Raw genomic sequence first — 13,830 nt, forward strand, 5'->3', positions numbered from 1 at the left:
TAAAAAGAAAGCATTTCAAAGGAGTATTTTGGAAAGAAATATTGGTAGCTTTCTGAATCATTTTTTGTCAGAAGAAGAATGCTTGTAGATTTTTTTATTCTAAAGGAGTATCTAGAATTCATCATGTGAGTGGGGAGGTTACCCTATATAATAGTCAATTCTACTATATAACTCTATTCATCTGTTCTCCATTTCTAATTCTGCTACCTTTGTTCAGGCTCTCTCTATCTTTTACCTGTAGTATTGCAATAATCTCTAAACTGATCTTACCATTTCCCAGTGTCTCCCCCTTTCAATCTATTCCATGTACTGCTGCCAGATTAATCTTCTGAAAGCAAAGTTTTGATTCCATCATCTCCCTATTTAAAAACAAACAAGCAAACCTTCAGCAGGCCCCATTGCCAATGAATAAAATCCAAACTAAGTAGCTTGTCATTGAAGGTCATTTTTAGCTGTATTCTACTGCTTTTTTTTCCTTGGCCAGCCTATAAATTCAAAAATCATACTCATTCTATTCTGAGCTTCATTTTCTTATACATAAGCATGTAATTTGTCCCTTCCCCAAACACATACACACACACATACATACATGCACATACATATACACTCCAAATCCAATTAAAGACATAATATTATGTCTCTAATATGCTCTGAAACAATGATTTGGTGTGTCTTAGCTCAAGTTATATTGGACTTCTCACTGTTTCCCAAATATATGCCATGCTTTCCTGCATCTATATTTATATTTGTGTTCTCTGTGCCTGAAAGGCCTTTTCCATTATATGTAAAAATAATAATAGATGATAACATTAATTATATAACACTTTAGGTTTTCTAGAGTGCCTTGCAGATATTGTCTCATCCTCACAAAAACCCTTGGAGGTAGGTACTATTTTACAGATGAGAAAACTGAGGTAAACAGAGTTTAAATGGTTTGGTTAGGGTTACACAGTAAGTGTCTGAAAGTGTATTTGAACCCCTCTCGACCCGGGCTCCAGATCCAATGTTCTACTATACCACTCAGCTGTCTGAATTCATATTCACCTGCCTAATCCCACCCATTATTAAAGACCTAGCCCTCAGTAGAGTCTTCTTTGATTCTAGCCCAATCTTTCCCCACTTCCTACCCTCAACAGATGCCATTATTCCTGCTTCAGTCCTCATGAAACACTTTGTCCCTCTTGTGTATCACTTATTACATTCTGCTTTGTGTTGTGGTTATTTGTATACATGTCCATTCCCCTCAACTAGATTAGAAACTCTCTAAAATTGGGCGGGTGCCACATGTGTCTGCTGAGGACAAAAAGACGACTTGAGTTAAGACTTTCTGCTTTTGATTCTAAGCTGGCCCAGACTTGGTGGCTCTCCTTAGCTGGATATATCTTTAGAGTACTGAGGACTTATAAGAAGAGGAAACACAATTACAGATCAAGTCTTTGTCTGAAAGAAATATTATTTCTTGTTTAGTGCATTTACTAATATCTTAAAAAAAACAAGTAAAAGAAATGGGAGTAAATATCCTATCCCAAAAATAATTTAAAGCCAGGGGCTCCTGGGCCTATTGGGTTAGTAAAGTCAGTGTAACTCCAGGGGTATAAATCCTACAATCTGCTTTCACTAGCTAAAAGCATAAGAATAGAAGCTATACACATACACACAGAGGTACCCTCACAATTTCTCCAAACCCAGAGTTCTGTATCTGGCAATCTCTGTGCAGTGCTTGGGAAGGGTTAAAGATGACCCTCAAATATGCATAATCCCTGCCACCACCACCTTAATAATTACCTCTTCTAGGTAATTGTTGTTGTTATTAGTTAGTCATTTCAGGGGTGTCAGACTCTTCATGATCCCATTTGGAGTGGTTGGCCACTTCCTTCTCCAGCTCACTTTAGAGATGAGGAAACTGAGGCTCACAGGGTTTATGACTTGCCCAGTCATGCAGCCAATAAGTGTCTGAGGTCAGATTTGAACTCATGAAGATGAGTCTTCCTGACTCCTGGCCTGGCAATCTATCCCTTGTACCACCTAGCTAGGAGTAGGCATCTTTATCTTCTCAGGGCATTTTCATTTCCAATATCTTATTCAAGCCCTAGGAGATGGGGGGGGGGCAATGGCATCTCCTTTTGAAAGCTGGTCATACTGTGGTCTAGAAAAAGGTCACAGCTCAAGGCTTAGCAAAAGCAGAACTAGCCCTCGCCTCCTGACTCCCTAGTTCAGGGCTCTCTGCCCTGCTATCTCTCCCTTCCTCTGGAGAAACCTTTTCTTTCCATCAGTTTCTAAATCCTGCTTTCTTGGCCTAGATGACTTCATGAAGCAAAACCGGGGCATGCTGCTCCTGTACACCCTGAAGAACCCCAGCTTCCCAGAGTATATCTTCAGCAGCGAGTGTGGTATCATGTGCCTGGACATGCACGTGGAACACCCTTATCTGGTGGTCGTGGGCTACTATGATGGCAACGTGGCCATCTACAATCTGAAGAAGCCCCATTCACAGCCCTCCTACAAGAGCTCAGCCGCCTTAGGAAAACACTCAGAGCCTGTGTGGCAGGTAAGCTTTCAGAGACTTAAGTAGAAGGGTAGCTGGAGGGAGGGAGCACAAACTAGGTCCAGTCAGGATCAGGCAAACGGCAGATTTGAGCAGGGGAACGCTCGGGCACCTGTCTTTGTAGCTCTCTCACTTTTCCCCACTGCCCACCAATGGTAGGTGAGCCATTGAGAAAAGACTCAAGAGAGTTATCTGGATCATAATAGCTGTGCAGCAGCTGACCTGTTGATAAAATTCAGTGCAAAGTATTCCTTCCTCTCCATTTGGTTTTAATGACTTTTGTCCAGAGGAACCAATTTCCCAAGTCTTCAGTGTGAGCTAACGACCTCAGCATTCTTTGTAGATTTTCTCTTGACAGTTTCTTCAGAACCCTGATGGGGAAACCCCTGGTTGTGTCCACAGAGGCAAGCCCCATAGATTCCTAGTAACCTCTGTTTTTGTTTTGACCTGGTCTGGGCTCTTTTGTCAGGAATGACAAGTGACAAAAGCAAGTGCATTCATGGCTCCCTCAACTAACTGGTCCAGAATAAGGGTTGTATTCACAGCACCTCCCAGCTGGGATATTCCCTTAATTTACTTATTCTCATACACGGGAGTTGGGTTCCCAGGGAGTGACTGCCACTCTGGGTGCAAGGGTAGCTTATATGTGGCTACTGCCACATAACTCATGAAGACACGATTAGCTCTTAGCAAAAGGATTTATTAAAACAGGGGAAAACATTACAGACCATCTCTCTCAAATCAGAAGTGACTCCCCCATATGTACACTCAGCATTTATGTGAAAAGTGAGATCTAAAGTAGAGCTTAGTAGTACTGAGCCATAGATACACATGTAGCAAAGGCAGCTCTCAACTTCTGGTACTGCAGGATCTAGAAATCTCTCTCTGTATATCATCCTCCCACTTTTCCCATTGGATGTGATGTCTCTGCTCTATGAATGCTCATCTGGACTCCCAGGAGATAGTCCACAATTCAACTCATAATTTCCAGGGCTAGCTCTCTCTCTTAAATACATATCAGCTCTCTTCTGTGCTGCCAGGGGTCCTATGGGAGTGTGTAGTCATCTCCCTTAAACGTTCCTTGGACTCACTCAAACCATAAACTTTAACACTCCTGAATGAGTTGTCTTTCTCTGAGCAAGTGCTAGACCTGGTGTAGAGCAGGGGGTAAAGAAATCTTTCTCCCCAGTTGCCCTTCCTTCTAGGTCTTATTCCCTAAATTCATTCTGGGTTGGAATTCCCTGGAACTATTCAGGGTTTAGTTATTTAAAACACTCAAAGGAGTGGCTAATTTATTTGCTCAATCTCTTTGTTCCCTTCTTAGCCTCAACCAGAGAGGTGTTTGCACCTCATAAAGGTGTTAACACCTCATTACCTCTTCTGTGTGACTATATCAACTGAGTTGGGTCAGAGAAATCACATCCTTCCTCCCTTACACATATCTCGTAGAGCAATATTTCATCATCTCACGGTCATCAAACTGAAAAGAATTTAATATCTTAACATAACCTCTCATGCAAAACCTTTAGAGAAACATTAGCTAAATTAACCTTATCTAGTGACTTATGTAATAAGGAATACTTTCCAGTAGCAGATGCAGTTTTTCTTCATTTTGTCCAGACCCTCAAGGCACTCCAGCTGGGCCTTTGCTTTCTCAGGGGCTGCCAAAGAAGCAGAGGGCAGTGGATATTCCTGTTATGGGATAGAAGGAGGTAAAATAGGGTTTTAAAAACCTGGTCTCTCCTTCAAAGGACTGTCCTCACTGGACAAGAAACCATGGGAAATGGAATGGAAGGGGAAGGGAAGGAAGGAACAAGAGTGATGTTTGGGAAAAACAACTAAATTTGGAATCAAGGGATGTGGATTTGAACATTGGCTCTGTGGTTTGCTATTTGTGTGATTTTTTAGGATTAATACTGAGGTTACTTTCATTATTTGAGTCATTTCTATGTTTATGCTAAGCTACAAATTTCCCCCTTAGTCCATGTTTTTGATAGTTCTCATAAAATAATCCCTTTAAAACAGTTTGCTTACTTAGTGGAGTTCAGCCTGCCAATAACTCCTTTAGCTGGAGCACCAGATTCAGAGGTCAAGGACCAGTTTAAATCCCAACTCTGCCAACTATGGACAAATCCTCACCTCTCTGAACCTCATTTTCTTTATCCATAAATGAAAAGTGTGAACCAAGAAGTCTCTGCAGTTCTTTATAGTTCTATATCTTATTAGAAAAGAATAAAATAGGCTACAGGTAAGTACCAGAGAAAGGAATTGGAACAGGACTCCTGACTCCTGGTCCAACTGTGAGCAAAGGACTTGGGAACCAGTAGACCTGTCAAAGCAGAGGTATATCAATTATACTACTATTCCCCCTCTTCTTGGGTATGTCTTCAAGTAGCTCTGAATGAAGAGGGAATGAATCTGAGTATGACCTCTGTATGTCTGAGACAGATGGGGAAATCAGTGAAGGGAATGACCTAAGCAGAAGGAGAGAAGAGTGCTGGGATTTTAAGGAAGCTCAGATTACAAAGTTCAGCCTTTTTCTCTCAGATGAATGCTTATTTTATCTGTCTTTGGCCATTGTAGAAATATCAGGACTCCCTACCTTATCTCCCCCTGCCCATTCTCTATTTTTTTTTTTTTTACTTTTCCAGTATCTAGATTCTCTTTTTAGGAATTAAATACAGATATATGACAAATCATAGCAGTATCATTACAAAAAAAAATAAACCTCAAATGGGGTCATGAAGAGTTAGACACAACTAATCAACAAAACAAATAAAACAAATTAAGGATTATAAAGCACTTTCCTCACAACTCTCTGAGGTAGAAAGTGCAGATGTAAGTAACTTTACAGATCAGGAAATTATGAGTCTTTCAAAGTTCACTAACTTGCCTATGATCAGTTAGCCATTACTTGGCTAAGGCAGAATTCAAGTCTCCTGACCCCAGCAATCTATCTCTTACCAAAGAAAGACCTGCTCTCAACTTGTTACAAAAACAGCTCAATTTTGCCTTTACATTTTCACATTCTAACGCTTTCCAGTATGAACACAGATTCATTGGAGCTCCAGTGTATTGAAGGGCAGACCTTACTCATTTTAAACCAGGTAGCATAGTAGCAGAGGGAGCACAAGAAGACATTTGCTCACTGTGATCTTGGGCAAGGCAAGTTACTTTACCTCTTGTACTTCAGTTTCCTTATCTGTAAAATGAGAATAATAATAATAGTGCCTACTTCTCAGAATTGCTATGAGGCTAAAATGAGAGAATGTGTATAATGCTCTTTGTACTCCTTAAAGCACCACATAAATGTTAGCTGTTATTATTAGCTATTAAATGTTATGCTTTATAAAGCATTTTCCCCACAGCAGTTCTGTGATTTAGGTAGTACACATAGTATTATCCCCATTTTACAGATTTGGGAAATGAGAAGTTAAGTGACTTGCCTAAATTAAGTGACAAAGCTAATGATTCAGGATTATATCCCAGGTCCTTCTGTCCCTAACTATAGAGGCATATAATCTTTCCACTACATGAAACATGTCCAGAGGAAAGTGGCCAGGCTGGTGAAGGATAAAATGAGATAATATATGTGGATTGCTTTACAAACTTTAATGTACTATGTAAATGTTAGCTGTATATTATTAGGCCTTTAAAAAGCATTTTTAAACTCTTATCATCTTACAAGGCTGGGTTAATAGAATTAGAAATTTGAGCCTGAAAGAGAAAATTTGTTAGGGAAGAATTAGGTTAGGGTAGGAATAGAAAGGATATGATCATCTTCTTCAAATAGCTGAAGGCCTTTTCCTAGAAGATGAATTAAATTTGCTGGATTTAGGGAGGATGCTCTAATAATTAGAGCTATCCAACAATGGAAGGAGCTGCCTTATAAATTACTGAGCTCCTTGTCATAGCACCATCTGCCAGGAATGTTGTAGAAAGGATCCTGGCATTAATAATCAGCAAGTATTCATTAAGCACCTATCATGTGTCAGGCCTTATATAAAGCACCTGGGATACAAAAAGAGCAAAATATGAGCCCTGCCCTGAAGGAGCCTATAATCTAATGGGTGAGACAACATGCAAACAAATAAATACAAAGCAAGCTATATGTAGGAAATAATTAACACAGGGAAGACACTGCCTCTAGAGGATTTGGAGAAGTCTTCCTATACAAGGAGGGATTTTTCTTGGGACTCCTTGGCGCCTCGTACCCTTTTCCACTCTCAGATTCTGTGCTCCTATGCTCCTACCTGTTCTACTGTCCTCACAAGAATTCTGGAAGAATCCGAAGCACTCTCAGATCTGAGGTGGTTTGTTGAATGAAAATGTTGTAATTACTGGCATACACTGCTAGGTTAGGGAGCTCTTGCCCTGGAGACCCTTTCTCAGGTCCATCCCAGTAACACAGAATTTTATCATTTATACTGTTAAAAACATTTAATTGGTTTAGAATGTAGGGCTGTTCCTTTGATATGGCAAGATTGGCTCGAAGGTAGCTGTGGCTAATGAAGGGGCTCTACATAGCATCCTCTCGCTTTCCCCACTGAATCCTAAGGGACCTCCTGGCAGATCTATAGCATTAATGAGCCTTCCTTCCATGCTGTCTGCTCACTTATCCCATAGAGTGGACCACAGGAAGTTAGACCACACTCATTCTATCCCATACAAATTGGAAAATAATGACCTGACTTCCACCTTTCATTCATGCCTTTATTTTTCCCTATCAATCTCATTCTCTTTCTTTCCTTCCCATGACCAGCCATCCTATGAAGTAAGGGATGCAGACTTTTAAAAGTCAAAGCTACTGCTTCCAATCATGCTGAGAACAGTCTGACAGAATGAAATGTCGTGTCCTATTGGCCTTTTTTGTCCCTGGATCTCTGTGCTGATGGAAGCCGAAGAGTCTACTCCTGGGGGCTTACATTGGCTTTCTATGGTAGAGAGCATCTCTGCTATTTCAGGTTTACAAGGCAGGACAGAAAGCTTGGGGCTTTGCCCTAAACCATTTCCAGTTTCTGACTTCCTTCAGGTACTAAGAAAGTAAAAGCAAGAGAAATCCAAGGTACCATCCCTTCAAATCTAACTCTCTAAGTCTTCACTCAATCTCCTGGCACATTGATCCCTGTGCTGGGCAGGACTTTGGGGAAGCCGGAGGAGAAGCTGGGATCCCAAACCTTGGAGGCTTTCATAGTCTCAATAGAGAAAAAAGGCACACATGCAGTGCAGAACAGTGAGATTCTGTCTGTCAACTGCCAGTGAGAGACTCAAACATGGAGCGCTGTTGGAGTTTGGAGGGAAGAGAGGCAGAGTCTGCTATAATAGTCAGCCTTCCTGAGGCTTATGAGACTGGAGAAAGGCCTTGAAGGATTGGCAAGACAGGAGAGAGGAGAGCGGGAAAGAGTTTTCCTGGTTGGGAAATCATCCTTCTTTCCCACAGGTTAAAAGAGATTATATGATATCTCCAGGTACATCAAGGGCTGAACTGGGAAGTTGTGTCTCCCAGGTATCTCACAGCACTGGTGGCTGAATTTCCTTTTCAAAGTGCTTTCATGATCTTACTTGATAGTCAAAATAGCCTATGGGGTAGGTCAGGGAAATGGGACTGTATCCATTTTACAGTTAGGAAAAATAAGACTCTTGGGAGAGAGAGAATTATGATTTAAATAAGAAGCTCACCATCATTTGAAGGATTCAAGGAGGGATTCAATGGCATCTGCTGGGAATATTATAGTGGTGATTTTTGTCTGCATGGGTAGGAAAGTGAAGTAAACTTGTAAGGTCCTTTTCAATTCTATTCTTTGACTGAATATAAATAAGAAAACTCAACATTTCTCATGTTTAAAGTTTGCAAAGCTCATTTCATTTGATTTGATGAGGTAAATTCTATTCTTATACCCATTTTACGGAAATTAAGGACAAAAGTTGTTATGACTTTCCCAGTGTCACAAAACTAAGGGGTGTCAGAGTTGGAAACTTTTCTCTAAACTTCCTGCCAACATTTATTTCATTAGATCCCACTGACTCCAGAGCAACTAAGAAGCTAGAACTTGGTCTGGGATCTACAATCCTCATAGAATGTCACCCACAAACTCCCCAGCATCTCAACCCCAGGAACTACCTGCAGGGGTGAGGGGTGGAAGATGTCATAAAGCAGATTTAGGCTTGATATCGGGGAAAACTTCCTTCTTATCTTAAAACTAGAGCAGCCCAAAAGTGGAGTGGGCAGCCTTTGAAGGCAACAGAATTCTTCCCCGTGAAAGTCTTCCAAATAAAACTTCAATTCTTTTGGAGTATGGGTTGGACTGCATGGACACCCATTGTGATCCCTTCAAATGCTGAGATTCTGACTTGAGCTCACCACTTACACTTCGTAGGGAGAAAGCTGTTGTCAAAGCCAGAAAGAACCAGGTTCCATTCCTGCTTCTAACACATCCTGGCTCTGTGACTCTAAATAAGTCAACCTCTCAGTGTTCTAGGCAACTCCTAAAACCCACTAGCAGACAGAGATGGTAGCTACCTGCATTGGTAGAGGGAATTTCCAGTGAAATCAGAGGCCCAACCCATCTCACTATCCTGGCTCAAGTTCCATGAAGCTTTCTGCCTGATCATTTGGCTCCTGAACAAGATCCAGAATTAAAAACTATTGAGAGGTCTGGGTCTAGCACGGGCATTGAACCAAGGTGCTCTTTTTAATTAATGGAAACTGGAGCAAATTGCCTTCTAGCCGTATAAAACAACCCACCGCCTTTTCTACCCTTACTATGGAGAGCAAACCCCATGTGGCTCCATCCTGAAAGCAGGGCCCCTGAGGACCCCTTCCTTAACTGGGAGGGTGATTCCCCAGAAGTGAGATAGGAGCTACAAAATACCTTAAAAGCCCAGGGGAGACTCCAGAACAAATGGTCCCGAGGTAAGAGGGTCTTATCGCCCACACTGCAGGCCCCTTTCCCAAGCCTGTTGGCTCTGCTCCAGAAAGGCACAGGCAGGAGGGACTGAGAACGGGAGAGGGCCTGCCATGCGGGACTTCAGGGCTGGGCAATTTGGGAGGAGGACCGGTGCCAGCATCCCTGGGCAGCAGCTGAGGGGGGAAAGACTCAGGGACTTCTAAGGAATCTAAGTCCATGCCTCCTCTTTCCCAGTGAGGCCCCAAAGATCCCAAGTGACTGTCACAGGGCTGGAACCCAAGTCCACGACACACTGCTGCCAGAGCCAGTCACATCACAGCAGAGGCAGCCTGGCTGGAAAGGGTTGGGATCATCCATCATCCCTCCCTGGATTCCAGTCTGTGTGTATCCCATTAGCTTCTTGTTTTCCAAATCTGGTAGAGAGCATCGAATGACAGATCACCAAGGCGAAGAAATCCGACGTGGAGAAGACATAACAAGTTTACTTGGCTTTCCCCCAGGACTCAGGCCAGGATGCGGGCTAGTTCAGGCTGAAAGTGCCGGAGAGAGAAAGTTCCCTCTGTTTTCCCAGGGAGACAGACCCCTCCCAAAGGAGAGGGCTAACTGCATTGTGGCATTTAGAGACAAGCATTGTCTCCCCTTCAGAGCCGTCTCTGGCACCCTGCCTCGGACTGTCCCCACTGGGTGTCCCCTACCCCCCCCACACCCGGCGCCAACACACCCGTGCATCTGTGTCCCATCCTCCAGTACTGACTTTCCTTTCACCTGGCTGTCAAACTAATCCCTGCCAGGGGATTAATAGCTGATAATAGCAAATGAAGTTCTCCCTCCCCATGGCCTCTGCCTTTTAATGGGGGGAGGCCCCCCCCCCTGGAAGATGAAAAAGAATCGGATACTCCAGTTGGATCAGCAAACAGTAATGAGGCCTACTGTGTACAGGGCACTACAGTGAAAAGGAGCGTCCCCTTCTTGCTAGTGACCCATCACACTGGGTGGGCTCTTAGCAAACCCCCTGAGGCTAAGTGTCATTATCATGATTTCTTTTTAGTGACACAGGGTCTGTGGGAGGGAAGCCATATATCCTTCTTCTCAGGTTACTCCAAAGAAGTAAATTACTGGTCAAGGTCCCATGTTACCTTACCAAGAGTTTGGGCCTACAAAAGCAGCGAGATCGTGAAGTGGATAGACGAGTGGCTTTGAAATCGAGAATATCCTGGTTCAGATCCTGCTTCACATTTACTAGCTTTGTGACTTGAGCTATGTCCCTTAACTTCTATCAGTCTCAACTTCCCATCTGAAAAATAGTGACATCTACCTCACAGGGTTAAGTGAGGATAAATGAGATTCCAAGTGCTTTGTAAACCTTAAAGTATTATGTAAATGTTACCTCTTCTTCTTCTTAATTATTATGACACTGCCCAGATTCACTCGTTGCCTCTGCCAGAACGGAGCAATTCTCCCGTTTCCCCACACTGACCTTTTCTCTCCTTACCAATTTATATTTAGACTCCAAAATGAAGCCAGAAAACATACTTAGTCTTTGTTTAAAGTCTTAGCTTTGGGTCCTGGCCTTGCCTTCTTCACACATCAAACTTTTGAGTTGTGTCTAGGGAGCACCCCTACTTGTTCCACTGGTAGAGACCTTAGTTCATTCAGTACTACCTTTGTCATTCACTCTTAGTCACTTAGAGAACTGAATCTGTTTTGCGGCTTAAGACATTTTCTTTCTCAAAACATGTCCCAAAGGCATAAACTTATTAGGGTTCCCACTCACATCCTAGGATCCCTTGACAAGAGCATATTGTTGCTAATTTTTCAGAGTTTGATATTCTGTGCTTCCTATGGATTCATTCTCAGGCTTGAATCCCTAGGATTCACGTATCTAACCTTCTTCACTTGACACATTATGATTGAGCCTTTATTGGCTCCCAAAATGCATAGTCAGGAGTCCCAACCATAGAGGTGACCTTGTCCACTGTAGAACGCTGATCTTTTGCCAAAAGAAGGTCTAGAGGAGAGAGGAAGCCCTCAAATCAGCTCTCTAGCACCCACTTTGATAGACCTTGGCCACTGGAATATTTTTCTGCCAAAGAATCACGGTTTAGGTCACCTCAAGAACTTTTAACCTGTGTCTACTACCCAGTAGAGTTGTGTATCATTTCCAGTTCAAAGGAATTTGGAAAATAAGTCTAACTCAGGCTATGATGGCATCAGTAAATAGGTCTTAGGAATCCCTTTATGCCTTCATCCCTATCTTTTGCCCCTTCACAGCCCCACTTCTACCCTCCACAATGTCCTTAATTTTCTTAATGTTCCCTCCCTCCTGTCAAGAAAGTCCTTGAAAGACCTTGGCTGGGACCTCAAACGCATGACGCTGCTTTTACTCCTTCCAAATTGCTTTTCTCTCACTCCTCTCAGAGCCCATTCCAAACATTTTCTTCTCTCCTCAGATCTAGCATGGTACCAGCTCCCCCAATTTTTTCAGTGGAGGAACCTGCTGGTTCATACTCTACTGAGAAAATAGAGACCATTCATTTGTGAGCTTGACATTATCCCCCATTCACTCTATCTTTACACAAATTTTTGACGAAAAGGTGACCCTTCTCAACCAAGCCGACTCCTCTACGTGTATCCTTGATTTCATTCTAACTTCCCCAGCAGAATGCTCCCACAATCATCTCTAATTTCTCTAATATCTCTAATATTAGATTATGTCTAATCTCATTTCTGTACTCCTTCAGTCTAGTGATTCGTTCCTTCCTTGCTATATTCAAGAACATCAAAGCATCCTCCTTGCTCAAGTAACCCTCAAGTACCGTGAGGGAACTTTGAAAGATCCTTTAAAAAACCTGCAAGCAACAAAAAGCAAAGATTACACATTATACCTTTTGCATAATGATTTAACTAGTCAAATTGGACAAAAAGAATTAAAGCCCGACTTCCCGAAATTAAGTGAGCTATTGTAGCCTACTATACTGCCATACAGTCATCTCTCCTCTCAATGGATCTGTGACTTGATTAGAAGAGGAAGCTCCTGAGTGAATGAATCCCTTCTTTCAGAGCAGGGTGTCACACACCTTCACATCTTCTCCTGCTTGTCTGACCTCTCAGTTATCTTTGCTGTTTTATCATCCCTGTCAGTCCCCTTAATTATTGAGTGCCCCGTTCTCCCTTTCATCTGATGATCTAGACAGATCCCACTGGGTTTCATCATTATATCTTTCCAGATGATCTCAGATCTATACATCCAGACCTAGCCTTTCTTCTGAGCTCCAAGATGGGTGCCTTTTGGATATTTCAAACAGATGTTCTAAAGATATCTCAAACTCTGAACGTTTGGGACAAGCAATTCTCTCTCCTTTTGACCTCCTTCCTTTCTGTTGAGAGGGCCATCATTCTACTCACCCAGGTTATAAATCTTAGAATTATCCTCAACCCTACTATCCCTCATCCCTCAAAACCAATCAGTTGCCAAATCTTGTCATTTCTACTTCCATAACATCTCCTTATTCACACAAACACCACTTAAATTCAGGCCCCAATCACCCACCTGCCTGGAAAACTGCAGTGGCATCCTAATTGGCATCTGTGTCTCAAGTCTGTTCTCTTTCTAACTTGTCTTCCACAAAGCTGCTTGGGAAAATAGAAGAGAAAGTAAGACCATAGCACTCCCCTAGCCCATAAATTCAACTATAAATTCTTCTATTTGGCTTCTCAAGCCCTTCACAAACTGGATCCTACCTTCCCTTCCCTTGTTATGTATCACTCCCCTTCCTGAAAAATTACCTTCTTGCTTGTAGCTCACATACTGCTACATCTCCCACTCTTTGTTCTGGATGTGTCCTGTGCCTTCAATGTATTCTTCATTCTGCCTCTTCGAGTTCCTTACTTGCTTCAAGACAGCTCAGGAACCACCTTGTACATGAAGCATTTCCTAATCCCCAAATGCTAAGCCCTTCTTCCTTCAAAATTAATTTATTTGGTCTTATATACATTATATTTTACAAATACCTATTTATCTACATGTTGTCTTCCCTTTTTGAATGTAAGCTTCTTAAAGGCAGGGTTGTATCGATTTTGTCTTTGTAAACCCAGTACCTGGCACATGAAGTGCTTAATAAATGTTCTTTGAGTGTTTAATTTGTTCACTGATAAATTCATATACAGGTATTAAGAACTGGTTGATTTTTCCCTTCCCAGAATGTCAGTAGGATTTACATCCTAAAAGAGACAGAAAAGTATAATGAATAACCCCAAAAAATGAAACTCTAATGGTAGACTTTCAGGTACTTTCTCCGACAAAAGTACTCCCCATTTCCTATCATATACTAAAAGTGATCACCTTTCAGGCAGAGTCAGATCTGAATTGCTATCTTT

The 13,830-nt window shown here is 42.1% G+C and overlaps 1 protein-coding gene across 1 annotated transcript in view; it reads left to right on the forward strand.

The window, feature by feature from the left end:
* Positions 1-13,830, forward strand: part of DNAI1 (dynein axonemal intermediate chain 1) — a 264,230-nt gene that overhangs the window by 194,311 nt on the left and 56,089 nt on the right. Inside the window, exon 13 of the mRNA XM_074280236.1 lies at positions 2,301-2,548. Within this exon, the coding sequence (XP_074136337.1) occupies positions 2,301-2,548 (248 nt within the window). The remainder of the gene's footprint in view (positions 1-2,300; positions 2,549-13,830) is intronic.

Source organism: Sminthopsis crassicaudata, chromosome 1, assembly GCF_048593235.1.
Source record: "Sminthopsis crassicaudata isolate SCR6 chromosome 1, ASM4859323v1, whole genome shotgun sequence".
Classification (NCBI taxonomy): domain Eukaryota; kingdom Metazoa; phylum Chordata; class Mammalia; order Dasyuromorphia; family Dasyuridae; genus Sminthopsis; species Sminthopsis crassicaudata.